The following is a 25,581-nucleotide window of genomic DNA, read 5'->3' on the forward strand; positions in this document are numbered from 1 at the left end:
ATTTGACATGATAGGATAACCATAATCAAGGGACTGACTATCTCAAACAAGTTTTGAATCACCATTACAACCTACAACTTTTTTGGTCCTTGTTTTACAATACAATTTACCAATATAATACAGTAGCATGAAGATAAAGGAGTTTAGTTGGGATGTTGGGGCAGATTGCTTTCCTAAATAGAGATTCTTGTAGAGAAATGTCTCTTATTTGAACTTTCCTTCCTTTTCCTAGGTTTATAGACCAATGCTTATTACAGAAGCGGGGCCGTCAATGACATTCTCTAGTAACTTGATAAACTAACAGTCATATAGCCTTCTCCATCAGTACTTTCATTAATCACTAAGTTGCTAAACATTAATTACTAAACAGTCTACCTGCCCTCCCCTTTTAGCTCCATAGCCTGAAACTGCTTCTAAGCTTTCCTTTCATTTCTGTTGATGGATTCTTACAATTTACAACACAGGACAATGGGGCATTAGCCCAATACATCAGATACTTTCAAAGCCTAGATACAATTTTAAATACTTACAACATATGCACAGCATACAATGAAGACTATAGAAATAGCTGTGGGTTGAAAGAGAAAGCCTATGAGGCCATGCATTCAACTTAGGCTCTTTGTAAAATCAAAAACTAAACAGAGAAATTGTGGTACTACTTTGCTGAATGGAATTTCTGAATGCCAGCATTTTCTCCTGCACAGAATGAGCACAAGTGCCTATTGACAAGAGGCCAAAAAACAAACTCGAAGAGCAGCTGGAGTATTTAGAAACCCTTGAGCTGATCTCTGGAAGTCCTCAGAAGAGCAACTGTGCTCCCTTCGAGCTCTCCTGCCGTATTTAACCACATCTAAGCCTCAAATTGACTGCTGTCTTAAGAGGCACAATCACTTTTGAAGTGAGTCTCAGAGGACTCAAACAATAGGGACAGCTAAAGAGATATTGTTCCCTTGATCACAAAGTAAATCCAAAGCGTGATCTGTTACAATGGATGCTTGTTTGATATAGAAATAGATTTTCTGATGCCACTGAACGGCCAAACACAACAGAATTCTAACGGAAGTAAAACAAGTATCACCCAAAAGGAACAAACTTAGAGTCCTTTGAGAGACCCAGGAGGTGTTGGTCAAGGAACTTGTGCAGACACTTCTTGCAACTTTTGAGAGCAGGGAGCACAGGTCTCCCAGAGCACACTTAGAAATGACACAAAGCTGAACGTGCCATTAAATATTTGATATACTACGTGAAGCCAGACAGAGAAGGACAAATATCATAGGATATCGCTCATATGTGGAACCTAATTTTAAAAAATGATACAAATGAACTTATTTACAAAACAGAAAGATTTACAGATTTTGAAAACAAACTTCTGGTTAGCAAAGGGAAACCTGGCAGGGCAGGGGTGGGGGGAAGGAGAGATCAATCAGGAGCTTGGGAGGAACGTACACACACTGCTGTATATAAGATGGATAACCAACAAGAACTTATGGTATATGGCAGGAGGAGCTCTGCTCAATATTCCGGGATAACCTATGAGAAAACAATCTGGAAAATAATGAATACATGTATAGCTGAAACACTTTGCTGTACATCTGAAACTAATACAACACGGTAAACCAACTGTACTCCAATAAAAATGTTTTTAAAATAAAATTTAAAATCGTAAAAAATGTGTTTGACAATAGGATGAATAAATTCTGGACTAGAGATGATCTGGGCCACTTGTAAAATTAATTTAAGCGGGGAAATGGTACTTTTTTGGCAATCTTCCCTGGAGTCCTTCAGTTCTACTCTTTCATGCTGTGAGCTGGGGGGTAAGGGTGTGTGTGTGTGTGCCATGGGTTCAAATTAGGGGAAGACCAGCAAGACCCTGGCCCACCTCCACTCAATTGACTGCACCTCAGCAACTGGAGAGAGGGAGCCTCACCTTAACTCTGAGGTGTGGGACCCAGTCTAGAAAAGGTCTGAGTGACAGCTGAAGGCAGCAACAACGCCAAGAGTGGCAGCAACTTCACGGATCCAGCACTTCCTATGTGTCAGGCACTTTGGTGAGTCATTTATATATATTAACTCATTTTCCTTCCACAACAACCATAAGGTCAATATGACTATCTCCACTTACAGATGAAAAAATAAAGACTAAGAAAAGTTTTAAATAAATTCCTTGCCTAAGATCACAGAATACACTGGAGCTAGAACTTAAGCCCAGCTCTGTTGGATTCCAAAGCCCATTCTTTTAATTAGTGCACATTCTGCCTCGCAAGAAGATCAAAATGTACTTTTTGTGAAGACATAAGCATGGTTCCTGAACGACGGAAAGCCCTCTGAACTGAGAGTCATAACAAGAACACTTAGGATCTGACATTAAATAGCCAACTCACTTTATGCATGTTAGTCCAACCCTCTGAGCCTCAGCTGACTCATCTGGAAAATGGAACTACAACCCTCATTGAGCATATTGAGCAAGGTTGAGACCTATGATCTCCCCCAGGATTCTTTCTTTTCTTCTTCCTCTGACAATAAGAGCCCTGGCCAAGAGTTTGAGAACACATACAGCCACTGGTTAGAGAGGTTTCCCAGCATCTCCTGAAGCGTAGCCAGGGGACTGCTTTGGCCAATGGCGTGTGAACGGATGTGACGTATGGCTTCTAAGCCACTTGACTTTTACTTGTCTCCTCTTGCAGGTTGGTACAAGGACAAGGTGGGGTTTTTCCAGGTCTGACCACGTGGACACAGACTATAAGCCAGAAGGAACTTGGGAACCTGGGTGATCTAATGGCTACAAGTGCCAGATTTAGCAATAAAAATACAAGGTGCTCAGTTACCTTTGAATTTCAGATAAACATCTAATCATTTTGGTATAAATATGTCCCAAATACCACATGAGACATGGCTATCCTCACCCACAAATATTGCATGAAATATGCTCATACTAATCACAAATATTACATGGGATGTAGTTATGCTAAAAAATAATTTATCATTTATCTGAAAATTCATATTGAACAGGGTTTCAGCCTGTATTTTATCTGGTAAGACTGCTTGCTTGTGACAAGCGAACAGTACTTTATTTGAAAATCCCTCTGGGTGATTCTGTAAGAGAGAAGTAAACTTTTTTGTTTGAGATGCTACATTTTGGGGGACACTTTGTTAGCAACACCCTAAAAATGAAAGTGAAAGTCACTCAGTCGTGTTCAATTCTTTGCAACCCTGTGGAATATGGCCCATTAGGCTCTTCTGTCCATGGGATTCTCCAGGCAAGAATACTGGAGTGGGTTGCCATTCCCTTCTCCAGGGGATTTTCCCAACCCAGGGTTTGAACCCAGGTCTCCTGCATTGCAGGCAGACTCTTTACCGACTGATCTGCCAGGGAAGCTAAGCTGTACCTTAATTATGCATGTGAGCTCTGTCATGTCTGACTCTTTGCAAACCCATGGGCTCCTCTGTCCATGGAATTTTCTAGGCAAGAATACTGGAGCAGGTTGCCATTTCCTTCTCCAGGATCTCTTCCCAACCCAGGGACTGAACCCACATCTCTTGTGTCCCTACATTAGTAGGCAGACTGTTTACCAGGTGAGTCATCAAGGAAGCCTTAATTATACATATACATAATTATATATCGATACACATAATATATAGGATATATATTAATGTATCACACACACACACACACATATCATATATGATTTTCCAGTTGGTGCTAGTGGTAAAGAACCCGCCTGCCAATTCAGGAGAACTTGAGAGCTTTGGGTTTGATCCCTGAGTCGGGAAGGTTCCCTGGAAGAGGGCATGGCAATCCACTCCAGTATTCTTGTCTGGAGAATCCCATGGACAGAGGAGCCTGGTGGGTTAGAGTCCACAGGGCTGCAAGGAGTCGGACCCAACTGAAGGAACTTAGCACACGTACGTTATTTTTATATACACATACACATATATATAACAAACAAGCAAATAAGGTATTACATGACCAGCATAATGGTTTGAGGACTTATGACAGCAACCTTTTACTCTTATCAAAATATGTTCCCGTCAGTGAGGACTTTGATTATTGCCAATTTCAAGAGCTTCTAGTATAGCACTGCAGAGAAAGAAGGAAATGAAGAGGGTGGATTCAGCACTGAGTATTTAGATTCTGGGTAGCAGTGGTCTGGGTAAACTTTCTCCCATGATCGTGGTTTTCCATCCAAGCTTTTATTCGAAAACAGGCTTACTCTGTATCCTTGGACTGTAAGGATCTTCTATTCTGAAAGCAGGATCTAAAGCACGAAATATCACCTAAAAATAGACATAAGAGTAATTGGTATTTTTGCTACGATCAAAAACTGGATTTGTAAATAGCATGGAAAATAAAAAGTATAAGCAGACCTCTCCTTCTGTTGAGGGCTCAATGTCAGAATATCGGGAATCACAAATTATATCGTCGACTTTCTTCATGGGGCCGGTGGAAATGCCCGGAAATGAGCTCTCACAGTCATAGGCAAAGTATCTGTATACACCCCAGGTTTTTCCAAAGTCGGACGACCGTTCTATCAGCATAGCAGCTGGACGGAATGTCTAAAGACAGGGTGGAAGAGACTCACTGCATGCTTTTATTGGTTATCTATATTTTTTTAAATCCCAGAGGAAAATATCACTCAACTGTATGCCACAAACCCTGACTGCATGTGGTTGGTATTTCACTGTGGCTGGATTTCAAATACTTCAAGCTGTTCCATGGAGCCTCTTCTTGCAGGAAAGTGTCTCGCCTCTAAATATTGCACTTTCTCCCACCCTATTAGAGACTAGTAAGCTGTTTCTCTTTAGAAGCTGATTATAAACAGGCCTTAGTGCAGACAAGTTTTGGCGCATTGAGCCACCATGCCCAGGACGTGACAGCTGAGATTGACTGCTTGTTCCTTCACGCCGTCATTTAATCATTCAGTAGATGTGTAATGACAGCTACTCAGTACCAGACAATGGTCTAAGTGCTGTAACTCGTCCAATAAGGTCCAGGAACGGGTAGAAAACATTTACAAAAATATCCATCACACTTTATAGTAGAGTCACATGCAGTGTGCTTTGGAAAAACAAGGAGAAGCAATTACTAACTCAAGAAGCTGGAGAACACCGAAATTCTATCTACACACCCTAAAGCAACTGAAAGCAGGGACTCAGATGACTCTCATACATAAACATTTAGAGCAGCATTATTCATAATCACCAACAAGTGGAAATCACTCAAGTGTCCATTAACGGATAATGGATATACAAAAGGTGATACACATAAGCAATGGACTATTATTATTCGGCAATAAATAGAACTGAAATTCAGATACTTCCTATGACATGGATGAACTTTGGAAACATTACTAGGTGTGGTCACTCACCTAGAGCTAGACATCCTGGACTGTGAAGACATGTGGGTCTTAGGAAATATTACTCTGAACAAAGCTAGTGGAGGTGATGGAATTCCAGCTAAGCTATTTAAAATCTTAAAAGATGATGCTGTTAAAGTGCTGCATGCAATATGCCAGCAAATTTGGAAAACTCAGCAATGGCCACAGGACTGGAAAAGGTCAGTTTTCATTCCAATCTCAAAGAAAGGCAATGCCAAAGAAAGTTCAAATTACGGTACAACTGTGTTCATTTCACATGTTAGCAACATAATGTTCAAAATCCTTCAAGCTAGGCTTCAGCAGTATGTGAAGAGAGAAATTCCAGATGTACAAGCTAGATTTAGAAAAGATATAGGAACCAGGATCAAACTGCCAATATCTGATCATAGAGAAAGCAAGGGAATTCCAGAAAAACATCTACTTCTGCTTCATTAACTATGCTAAAGCCTTTGACTTTATCAAACTGCCAATATCTGATCATAGAGAAAGCAAGGGAATTCCAGAAAAACATCTACTTCTGCTTCATTAACTACGCTAAAGCCTTTGATTTTTGTAGATCACAATTGTGGAAAATTCTTCAAAAGATGGGAATACCAGACCACCTTACCTGTCTCCTGAGAAATCTGTATGCAGATCAAGAAGCAACAGTTAGAACTGAACATGGTAAAATGGACTGGTTCAAAATTAGAAAAGGAGTACGTCAAGGCTGTATATTGTCACCCTGCTTATTTAACTTATATGCAGAGTACGTCATGCCAAATGCCAGGCTGAATGACTCACAAGCTGGAATTAAAATTGCTGGGAGAAATATCAACAACCTCAGATATGCAGATTGTACCACTCCAGTGGCAGGAAGTGAAGAGGAACTAAAGAGCTTCTTGATGGGGGTGAAAGAGGAGAGTAAAAAGCTGGCTTAAAACTCAGCATTCAAAAAACTAAGATCATGGCATTAGGTCCCATGATTTCATGGCAAATAAATGGGGGAAAAGTGGAAACCGTGACAGATTTTATTTGCTTTGGCTCCAAAAATCACTGGCTCCAAAAACCACCAGATGGTATGTGCAGCCACAAAATTAAAAGACGTTTGCTCCTTGGAAGAAAAGCTATGACAAATCTAGAAAGTATGTTAAAAAGCATAGACATCACTTTACCAACAAAGGTCCATCTAGTCAAAGCTGTGGTTTTTCCAGTATTCATGTATGGATGTGAGAGTTAGACTATAAAAAAGGCTAAGCACCAAAGAATTGGTGCTTTCAAACTGTGGTACAGGAGAAGACTCTCGAGAGTCCCTTGGACAGCAAGGAGATCAAACCAGTCAATCCTAAAGGAAATCAACCTTGCATATTCACTGGAAGCACTGATGCTAAAGCTCCAGTACTTTGGCCACCTGATATGAACAGCCAACTCAGTGGAAAAGACCCTAATGTTGGGAAAGATTGATGGCAAGAGGAGAAGGGGGCAACAGAGGATAGATGGTTGCATGGCATCACCAACTCTATGGACATGAGTTTGAGCAAACTCTGGGAAATAGTGGAGGACAGGAAAGCCTGGAGTGCTGCAGTCCATGGGGTCACAAAAAGTCGGACATAGCCGGTGAACAATAACAAGGGTCTTTAAAAGGGTAATCATGGCAAATAGATGGGGAAACAGTGGAAACAGTGACAGACTTTATTTTCTTGGGCTCCAAAATTACTGCAGATGGTGACTGCAGCCATGAAATTAAAAGACACTTGCACCTTGGAAGAGAAGCTATGATCAACCTAGACACCGTATTAAAAAGCAGAGATACTACTTTGCCAACAAAGGTCCATCTAGTCAAAGCTATGGTTTTTCCAGTAGTCATGTATGGATGTGAGAGTTGGAATATAAAGAAAGCTGAGCACCAAAGAATTGATGCTTTTGAACTGTGGTGTTGGAGCAGACTCTTGAGAGTCCTTTGGACTGCAAGGAGATCCAACCAGTCTATCCTAAAGGAAATCATTCCTGAATATTCATTGGAAGGACTGATGCTGAAGCTGAAACTCCAATACTCTGGCACCTGATGTGAAGAACTGACTCATTTGAAAAGACCCTGACGCTGGGAAAGACTGAAGGCATGAGGAGAAGGGGAGGACAGAGGATGAGATGGTTGGAAGGCATCACCTACTCAATGGACATGAATTTGAGTAAACTCTGGGAGTTGGTAATGGACCTGGCGTGCTGCAGTCCATGGGGTCACAAAGAGTCGGACATGACTGAGCAACTGAACTGAAAGTAAAATGAGGTGATTGGAGTGGGCCCTAATCCCATATGACTGATGTCTTTAAAGAAGAAGATATTAGGACACAGACAGGTACAGAGGTAAAGACACAGGGAGAAGACAGTCATGTACAAAGCCAAGGAGAGACAGAGGCCACAGAAGAAACCAACTCTACTGACACCTTCATCTCAGACTACATGCGTCCAGAACCCTGAGAAAATCCATTTCTGTTGTTTAAGTCACCCAGTCTGTGCAGTTTGCATTGGCAGTCCTAGCACACTAACACACCTTCACAACACATTTGTCGGACAGATGAGGAAATGAAGGCTCAGAGAGATCACCTAACTCACCAGCTATTGGCAGAGAGGCTTCAAACCCAGCCTGAATGAAGATCTTTTCTGCCTCTCTGGTTACTGGTGTAAAGGCAGCCTGAAAAATGGATGTCAGAAGGAGGAAAAGGACAAGAATTCTGGAAGCAAGCAGGACAGAGATTTAGGAGGTTGTGGTGAACAGGGACAACTGGAAATATGAGATGAAACAAAATGAACACTAAAAATAAGCAAATGCTTCAACAGTGATGAATGAAAGGGAAGCTGACTCAGCAAACAGAATCTGAACAAAGACACTTCTGAATTCCAACCAGTGCTAGACTTATAGAGAACAAACTCGTTACCGGTAGGGAGCAGGGGAGGGGCAATATAGAGTTGGGGACTGGGAGCAACAAACTATTGGGTGTTAGATAGGTTACAGGGAATATAGCCAATATTTTGTAATAACTGTTACTGGAGAGTGATCTTTAAAAATTATATAAAAATGAAAATTTTTTTTCAGAGAGATCAAATGTTGCAGGCCAAGATGACCAAGAACTTGAACAGGATCATAAAAAAATAAACAAAAATAAAATCTGGGTGACAACTAAAGTGAAAAGTAGCACATGCCCAGATCTTGCACCTTCCTTAATAATCTTGATGATCTTTCTCACTGATAAAAGGAGACAAGGATAAGGAAATGAAAAGTCATATTTTGATAGATTCTTTGACTTATACATTTACTAGTTGTTCAGGCTTAATTTATTTTTTACCTATTTAGAAATACAAGGAAATGATACTTTATATTAAACCTGAGAGAGTATTAGGCTAAGAATTTTAAAATAAGGGGGATAAAACCCCAGTAACGAACTGAACCACGGCAAACCCTCCCACGGGACACAGCTCCTTGGTGGTGACACCTGGAGAGAGACTAGCCTGATGTCTCTATGTCACAAGGAAGCCTTACAGCCGTCCTGGCTGTGCTTCCTTATTCCTCCCCTCTGGAACCTTCCAAGTCCCAAAAGGCCAATTTCCCGTGAGGTTAGGAAGCTGCTGGAAACCAGGACAATGCATTTTACCTACAGAAGGGAAGTCTTTCTGTGCTGTTTGCTGAGTCATTGACCTTCTCAGGCCTCACACTGCTGCATAGCTGTCTCTGAATTTATACTAAATAAAAAAGCTGTGAGCTTGGAAACATCTGGCTATGTACAAAAACAGACTGTTGATATGCTAACTAGATTATGCAAGCCTAAGAAAGTCCAATCCACTTAGTAAGCACCTATCTCCCTGAAAATATTCTCATATAATCCAGCAGTCCCAAGCCTGGGCATGTATCCAGACTATAATTCAAAAAGATGTTCACACCAGCACTATTTATAATAAGTAAGACATGGAGACAACCTAAATGTTAGTCTACAGATGAATGGATAAAGAAGATGTGGTACATATATATAATGGAATACTGCTTAGCCATAAAAAGAATGAAATAATGCCATTTGTAGCAACACAGATGGATCTAGAGATTATCATACTAAGTGAAACAGAGAAAGACAAATACCATATGATATCACTTACACAGTAAGTCCCCTACATACAAACCTTCAAGTTCTGAATTTTCAAAGATGTGAACATGTTATTACCCAGACATCATTGGATCGTTTTTCTTCAAGAGGGTAGACAGAATTGGATCCAGCAAGGAACCAGAGCCTGTGCCATCAACATCAGGTGTGGGTGAAATTCCAGCTTGCCTTCCGTCTCCTTTGTTGATGATCCTTTAGCTCTACCATCTCTCACCTCCTTTCCCTCCTCCAGTTGGTAATGCTTCTTGCTGTTCTCTTGATGCTGGCCCCTAGATGTCAACTGTCGTACTGTACTACTGTACTTTCCAAAGTATTATAAGATTAAAAACTGTTTTATTTTTTGTGTTGGCTTGTTTTTTACGTATCACTTGTGTGAGAAGTATGATAAACCAATTATAGTACAGTACTACACAGCTGATTGTGTTAGTTGGGTACGTAGGCTAACTTTGTTGGTCTTACAAATAAACTGGACCTACAAACTCTCCAAACAGAACTTATTGGTACATAGGTGACTTACTGTATGGAATTTAAAATATGACACAAATGAATGTTTCTATGAAACAGACTCACAGATATAGAGAACAGACTTTTGGATGCCAAGGGGAAGGACAAGCAGGGGAGGGATAAATTGGGACTTTGGGATTAGCAGATATAGTTATTACATGGGCTTCCCTGGTGGCTCAGGCAGGAAAGAATCTGCCTGCAATGCAGGAGACTCAGGTTCGATCCCTGGGTTGGGAAGATCCCCTGGAGAAGGGAATGGCAACCCACTCCAGTATTCTTGCCTGGAGAATCCCATGGACAGGGAAGCCTGGCAGTCTATAGTCCATGAGGTCACAAAGAGTCAGACACAACTGACTAACACTTTCACTGTCACACTTCCTGGTGGCTTAGGAGGTAAAGAATCTGCCTGCAGTGCAGAAGACCCAGGTTTGATCCCTGGGTCAGGAAGGTGCCAGTGGAAAAGGGAAATGCTACCCAAATAAATAAGGTCCTATTCTATAGCACTGGGAACTATATTCAATAATCTGTAATAAACCATAATGGAAAAGAATATGAAAAAGAATATATATATATATGTATATACACATACAAATGTATATGTGTCATTTGTTTTATAGCATAACACTGTAAATCAACTATAGCTAAATAAAATACATTTTAAAAAGGAATAAACACACTCTTCATCCTCACCCCCTTTCTGTCCTCACCACTCTTAATGGTATCAGCAGCCTCCAGGTTCCCCAGCTTGGACATCTCAGGAATCTTTGATTCATCCCTTTCCTAACCCTGCCTTCTGCCGTTCTGCTTCCAATATTTCTCCAGTTCATGGTTCAACCTTTGACTCCCTTAGCAAACAGAGGCTCCTCCTCTGGGCAATGACTCTCAAAGTTAGCAGTCGCAGAGGGTAGCAGAGTATGGTGGCAAGGGGCGATGTGTGATTAGAAAAAGCTCTCCACGTCAGACTGATAGGACACCAGTTGCAGGAGGTGGCTCCCTCCTAGTTGAGAACCACAGCCCTGCCTAAGTCAGCTCCCCCTTACCGCGGACCTTGAGAGCCTCCTGCCTCTATGCCTTCTCTTCTCCATGCCCCAGGCCCTCCTTTGCTTTTCCTCTTGGCTCCCTCATTTCCTGAAACACAGGTCTCATTTCCTGTCCATGGCTCCCCATCTCCTACAAAGTTCACACTCCTCAGGAAGGAAGCAAGTTCCTTCTGGCTATAGTCTTACTTCCCGTTGCTCCCCTCACTGGCCCAAGTGTAGACATTCAAGGCATGTCTACATAGTACGTGCTGAACAAACTCTGTCCAAACTGTCCCATCACTGGGGATTTGCTCTCATCCTGTTTCCTCTGTCAAGAAGGCCTTTTCTTCTACCTCTTCCTCCTAAAATCCTGCTGACTCTTCCTGACCCAGGTCAAGCGCAGTCACAGTCCTCTCCTTGTAAAGCTTTCTCCTTTATTCCAGGCTAAAATGAATCTCCCCATCCTCCATGCTGATGGACATTGCCTGAACTTCTGCTATAGCAGTGAGCACATCTTGCCTTGTATCAAGTTATTTGCAAGTACACCTTCTTCCCTTGGGCTTCCCAGGTGGCACTAGAGGTAAAGAATCCACCTGCCAATTCAGGAAAAACAGGTTCAATCCCTGGGCTGGGAAGATTCCCCCGAAGGAGGGCACAGCAACCCATTCCAGCATTCCTGCCTGGAAAATTCAATGGACAGAGGAGCCTGGTAGGCTACAGTCCATGGGGTTGCAAACAGTCGGACACAACTGAGCAACTGAACAACAAGATGCAGGCCACATCTGAGGTTGAGCCTTAATTCTAACTGCCAAGTTGAGCTCATGGCCAATGAAGGGACAAAATGGTTTAGGGGAAGTCCTCCCCCACCTCATAGGAGCAGGTGACACAGTGTAAACCTTCACCCTACCCTTTCCCCAAGCAGCAAGAGTGGGTTCCTGGGGAGAAGCAAGGGGATGAACCCAGGCCTGGGGACAGGTAGCCCAGCATCTCTCCTAGTCACATCTCCTAGACCTCAATGCCTACTCCTGACCCTAGGCCTCCCAGGCTCACGTAGAGGACACAAGTTAAGACTTTAGTGGTTACCAGCCCACATGGTAAATCAAATCTACCCTGGGCACCTTTTCTAAAACCTGCAGGGGTAGAGACAAGGCCCCCATGCCCAATAGAAAACGACTCAAAAGTGATTTTAATCTGAGAAGCAATAAGTAAATTATGGGTTTTGTGTGCACCAACATGTACTTTAAGCCATATGAAGCCTGTCATTTCCAGGCAGCTGCTTAAGAAGAAACAAAGAGACTTTGTACAGAGCCATTCCTTAGTCCTGGAGTCATTTTACATCTCTCAAAGAAAAAGGATGGGAAAAAAATCCACACTGAAGAAAGCAGGCACATTTCTTAAAGAACTGTAAAACCGTTCCCACAAATTTTGCAAAACCTTGAAAACTAAAGATAACATACTTCCCTTCCAGTTACCAAAGTCAGCATTAAAACATCAACCCAAGGGAGGAGGGATTTACTTTCCAGATGTTTTACCGTGGTTTGGGAGTGAGTCAAAGCTGTCTCTCTCCATGGGGAAATTAACAGATATCTAATTAAAAGTTTACAGTCAAATCATAGAACAGTGGCTCTCTCTACTTATTGCCACAAAGATAGAGTATCTATTAAGTGTAGTTATCCATGCCCATGTTTAAAAGCTGCTCAATTATCCTAATTTATAGCAACAATAATGTTTAGGTTCCCATTTAGGCCAACTCACAACAGCCATCCATTCTGAAAGGGGGAATTACACAATTGTGTCATTTGTGAGAAAGGGAGGGATTCCTTACCTTGAAGGTCATGATGAGATGAGTGAAATGAAATTCTGCTTCCAAATCCAGTTGGATAGTGACATTCTCCACACCTATAGGATAATTTTTAAAAAGATAAAAGGAAATAGCGATGTAAACAAGAACATCTGTGAACAATTGAGTCTATTCTCTTCAACTATCTTTATGCTCCTCATAGAAATTCTCTCTGCAGTCCACCTTAATCTGAAGATAAGATAATAACAATAACCCCCTGGCTTGATTGAGGTGATAAAGCACATCTCAGAATGACTCTTCAGCTGGTTACAAATCATTCTGGAGTTCAACGTATTGAATGTGCTCCCTGGAACAAGACATCTGGCGGAATGCCTTTAGTTGCTGTCAAGAAAGACATCCTTTGCTTAGTAAAAACTGAAAAGTCTTTCCAACTCTCTAAGCCAAGGGACTCTCAAAGGGGAAAAGAGAGGGGGCATTTCCTGTGGACCGTAGGGGTTCAGCTCTGCAGTCTGAGGCACAGGGACACAATCCAGTCGAAACACAAATATTCCTTTTTGTTTCTATGCAGCAGCAAAGAAAACAGGAGTCCACCATGAATGTGAGTTACACTCCAATTTAGAAAAACCTATCCCTGATGGAGAAGCCCTTGGGTGCATTGCCACAATGGAGAAACAATGCCAAAGAGACAAAGAATGGGTCAAATAAATAAACTGCCCCAGAACAAATACTAACATCTTCCCTTTCAGGGGAAAGCCTGAACAAACAAATGAGCCTTTGCACTATGCCCTGGGGGTCAAGTCATCCCACGTTAAAAGGCTAAAAAGGCCACTGGAATTCCAGGGATGGACAGCACCTCCTCCACAATCCCCTGGGCCCTCGAGCCTGCCTGTTTGGTGAAGGAGACCTTTCCATGTTTCCTGTGCTCCAGAGAGCTTTTGGGGGTTCAGCTTCCGGAGCAAGAGAAGTCTTAAATGCAGAAAGACAGGAATGTGTCAGAATGAATCATGTCACAGGCTGGTGTATTTTCAGGAAATCAGTAAGACTTTTGAAATAAACTCTCCCACTGGAAAACTGCCAAGTCAATTGGGGGTGGGGGTGGGGGAGGGAGGGAAAGGAGTCACTGGAACGGATATGAGTTAGTTGGAATGTTAAAGAAAAACAGTATCATCATGCTAACTAACCTTATCTAACTTCTGAAAAAGAGCCATATTACAAACCGACTCTCGAAGTTTCTTTCTGAGCAACATGTTAGCTAAGCAACTATCTGTCTCTCCCTTCCCAAGCTTTTAAGTACCTGCACTGTTTGTTTAAAATGAAGAGATAACGAAATAATGTAAAGTCAGAGCAAGACTAGGACCAGTTCTGTAACATAAGAATGTATCTGCCGATGTGGGCTTGAAAAGCACATTCCATTTTAGATACCTAACCTGATAAAGTGCTACAGGTTTTTTTTTTAAATATGGGAAGAAAAATCCATGGAGAAAAGAACCAAGATCATTCTTCTGTGGTGTATTTGATTTCTGTCAGGGAATAAAGCATCATCAGGGCTAAGTTAAAAGCAGCTGCACATTCCAAGCCGTTTTGAGTCTGAGCACTGATAATTTAATGCATCATGTAAAGCTCAACTTGGATAAAACACACAGAAAATAGATAAAAATCACATTCATCAAGAAACTCTTCAACTGTGAACTATCAGACAGCAGAGAGATGATAGGAGACAGTAACAATCCTTCTGACTTTCTGAAGACTAAGTTCCATCAATCTAATCCTATCTAATCTCTTACAACAGTGACAGAGCCCTCAAGCCCCTTGGTTTGAAAATCCCTTCTTTCGGGCCTTTGTCCTCTCTTGTCCCACAAACTCAGAATTGTGGAAACTGATTAACACATGACGTAACCAAGAAAAACCCTCTTCAAGAACTACAGAGCTTGATGAACTATTTTACTGTCTATGAACTTGATACTGATGTTGAGGCACCCTTCTGTCTTTTTTTTGGCCGCACCACACTGCACCCAGTTAGCAGGGATGTTAGTTCCTCGACTAGGGACTGAACCCCGTGCCATCAGCAGTGAAACCATGGAGTCCTAACCACTGGACTGCTGGGGAATTCCCAAGGCATCCTTCTAATTGTCTTTCAGTCTCACTGGAAGAATGTGGACAGTCAGATAGGTCCCACATTTGTAATCAGATCTATGCTATTTCACAAGTCCCCTGTGACTCAAGTGCAGATTTATAGAAACTTCTCTTTTACCCTGAACTCTTAACTCAGATACCCTCCTATGAAGAATTAACAAGGCTCTAACTGATAAACTGCCTTCTGACATCTAGTCTATCTCAATCAAGTTGATAACCAATGGAGTCCCAAAGGTTACCAATGAATAATCAACCTTCCCTAGAAATCAATAGTCTTTTAGAAAGCATGTATAATTTCATAATCAATTAGAAATAAGTCTACAAAGAGACTTCCTCCTGGGAATCCCCTGGCGGTCTAGTAGTTAGGACTCCATGCTTCCGCTGCAGGGGGCCCAGGTTTGATCCCTGGTGGAGAACTAGGATCTTGAAAGCCTTGTGGTGCAAAAAACACTTCCTCTTTACAGACTGATAAATAAGTGCAAAGCACCCCAAAGCTTCCTGGGCATAGTGCACATAATAAAGGGATCTAGCAGTGCCCAGGCTTCCTCTGGCCAAGCTTAGATTCACTTCTTTGAGTCCTTTCTAATAAATGCTTTTTTAAAAAAGATACAAAGGTAACTTATGATTAACAGCAAACACATTAACTCTACTGTTAGTCCCCAAATTTCAGCATTTGACTTGGAAACAAATGCAAAACTAAGTTGAGCTTAGTTGCACCACAATAGTAACACCATATTGGATGAATTTATTAAATCCCAACCCAAATGGCAAAGAAAGGAAAAAGGGTTGGATTCACACACTCACTAGAAAAGTTGACTTAGGGTCATTATCCTTGTTGAGTGTCTGAGAAATTATGTCTAGTGTGTATTCATAGTACTATTGCTAAATTTTCTCTAGACGGAAGGAAGGTGGCTGATTTTGCCCTTTCTTTTGGGATTGATCAAAATGAAAGATGGCTGTTTTGTGGAAGGATGACGGCCTGCGTGGGGCAAAGCCTTCCCATGCCCTCCCCAGACTGCCCCCGCACATTGCCACAGTCCCCAAGGGCTCCTCTAGATGAAGACTACGAAATCCTCCTTTGGTTTCGCATGAAAGACTTCTTTCTTATAGGAAGTGCATACTTCAAGAAGAAGGGATCAGATTTTACCAAGAGAATTCAGTGCTCTGGGCAGTAAATCTGTTGAAGGCCATAATTCCAGGATAGAGAAACCAATCGCAATTACAAACACCCAGGAGCCTGTAAACACTTTCCAGGTAACTAATCACACTCCATGGAAGTTATTCCCACACCACACATACCATTTTCGGACTGCCACCAGATCTTAAGGCGGTTTGGAGCAAATGTCGTGACCACATTTTCAATGAGATGACTGTCAGGGTTGAGGGTTTCATGATAAGGATCTTGTGAATTGCATATGAAGCATTTTTTGTCCTCCTGAAAGCAAAGATAGTATCACAAGTCTGGGAAGCAATCACACACTCACATGCACACCAAAAATCAAGCCCACAATACAAAAATCAAACCTACTTTCTTCAAGAAAAATGAATGTGCCAAAATTACTTAAATGACCTAGCACATGTCTTTCACTTTTTAACTTTGAACAGAGTATGATATACTCCTGAAATTTTCCTCTTCTCTTGCAAATTCAAGGTCAAAAGTAAAAGAAGGCATTGTTTCCACAAGCTATTAATTTAATCAAAATGAAATTTCTAGGCTTAAGCCTTAATCTCAATGAATAGCTGGAAAAGCTTACTCTTGAGGCAAAATGCAGAGGAGGTTTTTAGAGAATTTTTGCTGACATAAAGCAAACTGAAAACAAAAGGAGAACAATTCGACTGGCCTGATTTTCCAAAACCTATATAAGGCAGAAACCAAGTATTAGTCAGATATATTTAAGAAGCTTTGGGAACTACAGATCAAGACTTCTTACCTTCTCCCCTGCCCTGACAGTGAATTTGTGGTAGCAGCGTGCAGGCTAGCTCAAACTGCTCAGAAAACCCAGGGAGGGGACACCAGGCTGTCCTGTCAAGTGGGGAGCACTGAAAACTGGGACCAAGTCAAAGAATGCCAAGGACCTGAACTGAAAAATCTACCACTACTTTCAGTTTTAGAATGGCTTTGAACTTTTGGCTTAACATTTTCCTTCTACCAAAAATGTGAGTCACAGCCAAAAGAGTCTACTTCGTACTCCATCATGGTGAACTGTAAACAGCAGCATCACTTAATGGTTCCCTTTTCCACATGAGGCTGGGCTCTCTACCCAAGTTTTTATGCAATGCTCATTAAGTCTGAAAATGATGCCGAGGCAGAAATCTGTTGAGACCCCACACACATCTTACAAACATTTAACACATTATCCACCTATGGATTTTTGCAGAAAGTAATGCCTGTGGTTGGCAATTTGTTATGTAAGTGAATACTGAAACACTCCAGTCAATAATGTTTGGGTAATGAAGGATGGATTAATATGTCTCTGGTCCTCCGGTCAGCAAGTCATTAAGCAAAGGTGATATCCTTGTAAGGACAGTATCAACCGACAATACTACATTTGTATGTATTTAGCTAGCTATTAGTTATCACCTTCCTCCCAAAGGGATTTTAAGACTGGAAAGATATACTAACTAGAAAACAGAAACCAGAAGTCAGGAATGCAGGGTAACCCTGGACACAATACTTCTGATTCCTGCCTCAAGTTTTATACCTGCTCAGTGTTTGAAAGAATTACATGCCCAGTTCCTTTCTTTAGGCTCTGAATCTGACACATAGCATCCATCCATGTGTGCTCAGTCGTGTCTGACTCTTTGCAACCCCATGGACTATAGTCTGCCGGGTTTCTCTGTCCATGGGATTTTCCAGGCAAGAATACTGGCATGAGTTGCCATTTCCTCCTCCAGAGGATCTTACCGACTCAGGGATCGAATCTGAGTCTCTGGCACTGCAGAAGGATTCTTTACCACTGAGCCACTGGGAAGTCCTGATATCCGAAGAGCACCCCACAATTTCGTGGCTAATCATATAAACTAGAGAGTTGGCTCTACTTGCTTTTAGACAGACAGTCCAATTCTCATTCTGGTCAAAGCCATTTTCAGGATCTGGTGATTCATTTACAGGATGTCCTGACCTTGGAGGTAAATGTTAGCATAATATTTTAGGTGAAATTTACATGCTAATGTTAGAAAAGGTAACATCAACTGCCTTTGGTGACTTGTAGTCAAGGAAACTAATACCAGAGAACAATTACCAGAACTTTAAAAAAGTGTAATTATAGCCTCCCTTCTAATCAGGAGGAAGCAGTCTAGACGTCTCTGTATAAACCTGGAAGCAAATAAGTGGAATCCACTTTACCACATTCCTTTGGTTTAATTTATCACGTTTTCAGAATGGGCTCTCTTTCTGTTTTTTAAAAGCGACTCCATTTGAAGGCATCTGCACGCAAACCACACAATATTCTGTCCCACTCCTGAAGGGCAGATCTACATGTAGGGGGAGTGACCAAATTTAGAGCAATTGACTTGGAACTTGCCTTGTACAGGAGAAAAAACTCTTATGTTTGCTTTAGAGGCCAGAGATATCAGTCTCTTAAAAAAAAATCAAGGAAATGGATTCTGATTCTGGGTAGTTTATGCTTTGTACCTTCTTTCAAGATTAGTCTTATTAAAAACGTGACCTTTGAAATCTAAGATCTGGATCCACTTTTAGAAACAGAAAACACTCTGAAATTTCACTTTGGTCCTCCTCTATCAGGGTACCATGGCAACCAGGGCATTTTCAAAAAGCAAGCATCTGATCCTGATATCTAATGGAGGTGGATGGGAGCAGCACCAAATGAGGAGAGCAAAACATTGGAGTGCTTTTCTCCATGATTGGAGTGACCTTGCAAGGTATTTCTTAGGGCTGGAATACCCTTTATCCAAGTGAAAGACTTGGGGAAAACCTAAGATCACCACTCAGTATATAAAAAAGGAAAGGAAAAAAACACCTTTTACACACATTTTCCAAAGGGGAAAGACTGAAAAACAAACAAACAAAAACAAAAAAACATGGGCTTTTGGAGACCCTGGGTCAGGGCTTGGGACAGGGGCCCCAAGATCTGTCTGCTGCTCTGCCTTTCTATACAGTGGCGGCAGGAAATGTTTGGCGGATGCAACTGTGCAAACTGAGATGAAGCAAAAGGGTGAGCTACCGGCCTAATCCCGGGACTCCCTGGCTGCCGAGCTTCCTATCTGGATAGCCGGCAGGATACGGGGTCCCCTAGGCCTTCCCCTTCGGTGGGGACTGCAAGAGGTGTGCGCGGAGCCCTCTCTCTGCCCTCACCTGGAGGTGGCTGACGATACAGTAAGGCTCGGGTTTGTGCAGCCCGCAGGTCGAGGTCACCGAGAGCTTCTGCGCTCGGCCGATGAGAAGGTCGCCTGTGGCCGGGTAGCAGCTGCCCTCCGCGCAGCCGTAGCTGAAATCGGGTTCTTGAGCGCTCACTCCGACTCCGCACAGGGCTGTGGAAGGGGCAGGTGGACAGCGTAGGGCACGAGCAGGGAGCCGGCCCAGGCAAAGAGAATAAGCAGGGGGCGGGGACAGAGTAGATTGGGGGGGGGGAAAAAGCCAGATACACAGGAAAGAGACACAATGGAGTGAGGCCGGGAAGGCAGAACGTGGAGAGGATGATTCAGAAAGAAATAGATACAGGTTTGTCCAGCAACTGAGAGCATCACTCCTGGGAAGCCCACCTACCGTCGCGCCCACCCTGATCAGCCCTGGGAAGCAGCTCCGGTCACTTCGAGGTTCCTGGACCCGGGCGCAGGGAGGCAGGTGGCCAAACGCCGCACACCCGCTTGTATGTGAACTCGATTGCACACGGTAGCCTGTGCGTCCTTGGGTGACAGTGCATGTGTGTGCGCGGAAATTGGTAAGCGTGGGGACGCGTGAGTGTATGTGTATCCACACACTCGGAGGTCGCCTACGCTTCGTCGGGGACGGGGGGGGGGGGGGGGGCGGGTCATGGGGTTCGCGGGGAACACCACTGTCCCGAACAAGGGACGAGTGGTCAATCCCTGAGGCTTTGGACTGGCTTCAGCGATTCGTCATTCCAGGGAAGCTCCCGATCTAGCTGTTTCTGGCGCCATCCGGGGACAAACAGCGATGGTTAATTAAAGCCACATGGCCCCAATTTGTTCCCAGGATGACGCGTGCACTCAGCTCAGCCACTCTCCCGGATGGGCTTCTGAGGAGCCCTCCGCGGCTAGCCCACTACCCCATGAAGCCTGACCCCAGATATGGAGAGACCCACCGAAAAAGGGCCGGAGATGCAAAGCCCAGAGCGGGAGCTGCGGGAGCACCCGGAGCTCTGGGCACAAACACCCCAGGATGCGGTCCCCGGCCACCACCGAGGGCGCTGGCGTTTAATCCCAACGCAGATTTCTATCAAGTCCCTCTCCCGACAGGCTTCCCCCAAAGCTAAGTCCAACGGTTTGGTTTATTCTTCCTGCAAGTCCAAGCCCACCCCTTCCGCCACCCCCGACGCCCCGTTTCCCCCGAATTACCTAAGAAACTGAACGCGAACACCTGGAGCCGCCCCATGTCCAGTCCCTGCAGCCCAGGGGACACGGCCACCGAGCCGCCGGCTGTTTTTCCCAGTCTTCTTTTCTAGAGAGGTGGAGAGAAAAAAGGCAAATATTCAGAGAAGAGGGGGCCCTCGCATTTCCTGCCGCTCCCACGGAAGCGAAGGGTGGGAGGGTGGGGAGGGAAAAATCGCGCCGCCGCTGTGTCCTGCTCACCCGGCGGGACGAGCGCTCTCTCGGCGCCTGGCAGCCCCCGAGCCCAAAGAAGGGAATTAGAAAGTTTCGCCCTGGGAGGAACCAAGGGAGGCGCCTCTGCTCATGCGCACACGGGGAGTCAGGGCGGAGGGGGCCGGGCAGCCCCTGCTTGGCGGGGGTGAGGTTCAGGTCCCACCCTCCCTCCGCGCCTCCTTTGTTTTAAGGCTGCATCTGCGGATGCGATGGGGTGGTAGCTCTTCCAGTTCCGTGCGGGGCTGCGGGGCGGCCGCCGGGCGCGTGTCCTGAGAGGTGCGCTGGGGTGCGGGAGGCGTTCGGGCGGGTCTGGGAGGTAGGTGTTCAGATCGCCTGGCGGGCGAGGGGGCTGGTCAGGACCTACCGCTCGCTCCTACATTTACATTTATAAGGAGTGAGTCACGAAGAGGTGCCCGAGGCTGTAAACTCTAGCGCTAGGCGAGGGCTGGTTAACCCTTTAGAAAGAGTCACCTGGCAGGTTTGTTTTCGAGAAAGCGGGGAAGCCCCCTGTGCTGCTCAACCCGGACTGGGCGCGACCTCGGATGTCTTCATTCCCAGGAAGCAAAGTGCTCTTCGCTCCGCCGCCTTTGCGCACCAACTCAGGACCTGCCTGGGGGCCTGCCACCCAGGTGGCCACAGCATTGAATTACCCAGCTAAGTGTTTTTTTTTAATCTACTTTTAAATCCAAATCCAGGCGTAAGGTGCGAATTCAGGTGACTTCTCTTAAAACGATATAGGTTAGTTTATTGACACTTTTCTCCATCTCACCGTGAAAGGCAGTCTCTCAAGAGACGCACTTAACAATCTCCAAAAAAGTACAACTTCACAAATTCTTGGGAGGAATAACATGGCGTACAAATGTTGGGGGAGGAAGAGAGGGTCTGATGTCGGGTCTCTAGCAGCCCTGAGTGTGACCTGTGTGGTTAAATAAGGCGGAAATACACGCTCACCCAGCTCCTGGGAGTTGGGGAAGGAACAGGAGCGGGTGGTGTCATTTTGTCCCCCCGCCCCGCCCTCCCCACTTCGGTAAACTAGCCCAGTTCTGCTGCCTTAGCAATGGCTGGAATCAAAGCTTCAGCTTTCTTTAGTCCTCTGGGCAAAAGTGCCCCCTGAAATGAGGGGAGTATGGTACTTGTTAGTCCAGTCAGGAGATTTTACTTTCTAATTAATCACCCCAGCAGAAGGGTTTAAGTGGCCAGTTGGTCAGCTTTTAACTTGGTTGAAATGAAATAGGGCCCCGGGAAGTTTAATCATTAGACCGTAGAGTAAGTTGCTTTGTGAGTTTATCTACATCCTTTTCCACTGGGGGTGGTGGGGGGGAGCCTTAGGTTGTGGTGATACATTAATTATTCACCAAATCAGCACTTTGCCCTGCTTGTAGCCTCTGGAGATTTCTGCCTCTACCTGATGCTCAGGATCCCTGGTACTTTCTGGGCAGCCCCGAGGACCCAGAAAGCTGGTGCTCTTGTGAGGGTCTAATATTGTGATGGAGGGTCTTCAGAACTTAAAAAGATTCACAGGTAAATGCCTGCTCCCTTTGTGGAACTTTGCATACCCTGGGCCAAAGTTGCTTATTAGTTTTTCATCAGTAGAAACTGCAGGCATCTCTGGTTCTGCCTCTCCCGGGAGCCCTCCTTGTTACTTGGTGGTTCTGTCTGTCTCTGGTGAGCATCCTCTGCTAGAGGGCAGACACCTTCAACACTCCTCTAAAGCCCCCTGTGCTCCTTACTACTTCACTTTCAGTAGGAAACTTACCTTTACTCAAAAAAACAGATTTGTTGGGTTTTGTTTGTTTTTCATGCATATATTCTGCGCACTCAGTCTATGAATGTGTCTGTCTTCATTCTCACTTTTATCTTTTGTGCTCCTGCCCTGGAAAGTGTGTCCTCCTCTCACTTCCTGAGAGCAATGCTCTTTCACACACCAACCTGCTCAAGCCCCCCATTTTAAAGGCAAAAACACACCAAAACAAAACCAAGAAGCTTTATTCTGCACACCCTCTACTCCGTTCCTGCCTTTGACTTCGTAGCCCAAGTTCTTGAAAGGATGGTCTGCACTCTGTTTTCCCCTGGCTTCTCCTCTATCCCACTGGAAAGCAGCTCCCATCTCCACCCTCTAATTGCCAAATGCAATGGATGATCTCTGTATTTGATTACTCTGTGGCACGTGATCCTCATGATTCCTCCCTTCTTGAGACCTTTCCTTGGCTTCCAGGACACCATTCTCTCCTAAAAAGTCCCCCAGGACTTCAGTTCCCCACTCTTCCATTTCTCTCTGCCTTCTCTGATCCCTTACGCATTATGCTTCTTTTCCAGCTGATTTCCTCTCTACCCGCTATAATCCACATCCCTGGGCTCTACCACCTTGGACTTGCTATTCCCCACATTGATAACTCTAGCATATACCTTGCTTGGAATTTACACCCAGTTTCTAACAGCCTACTGAATATCACTGCTTTGATGACCATAGACGCATGGGCTACAAAACCGAACTCATCATTCCACCCATCTCTTCTGTTTCCAGTTGCAGTTGCTTGTACCTTGATTTCCCCCCTTAGCTCGTACAGAGCTCATACAGAATTATACAGAAACTAAGATTCACAGACCCAATACAAAATGAAAATGAGCATGTTGGGCCCCTTGTTTACAAATTCAGCGATTTCATGATGATGCCAATAGAGCACTGAACCAATCATGGGATCTTTCTGAAGGGGAGGCCTTGTGAGGCTACACAGATAATAAATACCCTCGAAGCCAGCTCAGTCTGGGAATCACACTGGACATTTCCGCCTTCATCTCTTACCATCACTTGGGCCATTATTTCTACTTACTAGCAATTAACCGTCATGGCCCCATGGCTCCAAGCTCATCGTCCTGCCTTAGCCGTCTCTCTTCTACTTTGACCTGAAAATCCACTTGGCTGGTGTTCCAACTGCCAAACTCTACCCTACTCCAGTCTAACCCCCCCAACATGGCTGGAAGGATTTTCCAGAAGCATAGCTTTGATCACATCACTCCTTTGTTCAAAAGCTTTCGATAGTTTCTCTCTGCCCATGTTAGCCTCCTGAGGTTCCCTAGACATGTTGTTTAGTCACTAAGTCATGTCCAACTCTTTGTGACCCCATGGACTGTAAGCTGCTAGGCTCCTCAGTCCATGGGATTTCCCAGGCAAGAATACTGGAGGGGGTTGCCATTTCCTTCTCCAGGGGACCTTTCCTGATCCAGGGATCAAACCCATGTCTCTTGCATTGGCTGGTGGATTCTTTATAGCGGAGCTACAAGGGAAACCCTAGACATGACATACTACTTATACCTTCATTTCTCTGCCCTCCTTGACCTCAACTGAGTGAGCTGTCACACATCTTTGACGCCTCTAGTTAAACAGGACTTCCTCCCCTCCATCTTCTGCAAACCCAAGTCTGTCTACCGGCACCTTGTAAAAGCCTGTTACAGCATACATGACATAATCCTGTGACTATTTGTTTACCCCTTATCTCCCCCAGTAGACATCGAGACAAATACCAGTGTTATGTAACATTCCTTTGTGCATAAACATTGTCTCATGTGACATCTTTGGTGCTCAATAAATGTTTCTTGAATCAAAGTAAATCAAGACTTATTTCCCTGTTTTAAGAACCTTCTTAAATCTTAATTTGCCTAATAAATTTCCAATCCAAGACAAAAAGAAAAATCACCACCAGACTTGAATGCTTCCCAATCTCACTCCTGAGCAAAATTTTCCTCTCTGTTATATTTCATACAACTTCCTCTGATTTCTGAAGATCTTATAAGTTTAGGGAAAATGAATCCCTTTTGCTAGTGAAGCCCGTCGATGCTTTACTCACGCTGACGGAAGCCTCTTGTCCCATACCTTGTGCTATCTGCTTCAGCCTAAGGCAGGCTTCTCTGGACAGTTCTACAGCATTCTGAATGACAGATGGGATTGCCAATTGTTGGCTGTTCCATCTCAAAAGAATGTGTGACAGTTGTCTCCCTGAGGCATTATTTTTGTTCAAAAAAATCCAAGACATGCTTTCAAGATCACCTTTATCATCTTAGAATGCCACCTATGTGTTTCGTTTTATTTTTATTTATTTATTTATTTTTTTCACGTCAGACAGGTAATGTGCCAATGTCGTAACAAGGTTTGGAAGGAGGCACATTGCACGCAGCAGCATGAACACCCAATCATCATGCTTATGAACTACAAAAGGATCGATGTGTGTTTCATTTTAAATCCTTGAGTTGACAGTGATATAACAAGGATGTCACATTCTAGACTTTCATCGTTAAGTCCTAAACCTGGCTATTTATTTAACACTTATTCTCATGAAAATTACTAGGTTTTTGCTGTATTGAAATGTAAGCTTCAGAATTCATCTAGAAAAGCAAGTTCAATGACCAGTAAACTTTAGGACAAAAGTCACAGTATTTTCTACATACTTTTATGATATACAGGATAGTAATCTGTATCAAAAGTTTTAAGTGTAGTCCATCCCCATCCCCCACCAGCTACTGGAGGGTAAAGACTGTATTTTAGTGGAATTTGGATAAGTAACTAAAATTGAATAACCATTAAGACAGCACAAAGGAGTCATCATGTCACCAGTAATGTAAAACGGAAAACATCAGGGCCTGAGTCAGGTATTTTCAATCTGGGACCCATACAATAGAAACTGTTGCTTAGGCTTACATTATCATCCCTTTATCAGAAAACAACTCCTAGTCTACGGCCATACCACCCTGAACTCGCCCGATCTTGTCTGATCTTGGAAGCTAAGCAGGGTCGGGCCTGGTTAGTACTTGGATGGGAGAAAACAACTCCTAGATCTGAGGTGACT

At 43.8% G+C, this 25,581-nt stretch overlaps 1 protein-coding gene and 1 non-coding gene across 2 annotated transcripts in view; both read right to left on the reverse strand.

The window, feature by feature from the left end:
* Positions 1–20,858, reverse strand: part of LAMB1 (laminin subunit beta 1) — a 74,294-nt gene extending 53,436 nt beyond the window's left edge. The window contains exons 1-7 of the mRNA XM_061165258.1: positions 20,729–20,858; positions 20,495–20,597; positions 19,275–19,450; positions 16,259–16,394; positions 12,851–12,924; positions 4,366–4,554; positions 4,212–4,275 (exon numbers count right to left, since the gene is read on the reverse strand). Coding sequence (XP_061021241.1) covers positions 4,212–4,275; positions 4,366–4,554; positions 12,851–12,924; positions 16,259–16,394; positions 19,275–19,450; positions 20,495–20,531 — 676 coding nt within the window. The 5' untranslated portion in view covers positions 20,532–20,597; positions 20,729–20,858. The remainder of the gene's footprint in view (positions 1–4,211; positions 4,276–4,365; positions 4,555–12,850; positions 12,925–16,258; positions 16,395–19,274; positions 19,451–20,494; positions 20,598–20,728) is intronic.
* A 3,993-nt stretch (positions 20,859–24,851) lies between these two features.
* LOC133073204 (small nucleolar RNA U13) lies at positions 24,852–24,956 on the reverse strand. Its single transcript, XR_009696910.1, has one exon. It is a non-coding gene; the product is annotated as a small nucleolar RNA U13 (small nucleolar RNA).
* Between the last annotated feature and the right edge of the window lie 625 nt (positions 24,957–25,581).

The sequence above is a fragment of the Dama dama genome, chromosome 18, assembly GCF_033118175.1.
Source record: "Dama dama isolate Ldn47 chromosome 18, ASM3311817v1, whole genome shotgun sequence".
In the NCBI taxonomy this organism is placed as follows: domain Eukaryota; kingdom Metazoa; phylum Chordata; class Mammalia; order Artiodactyla; family Cervidae; genus Dama; species Dama dama.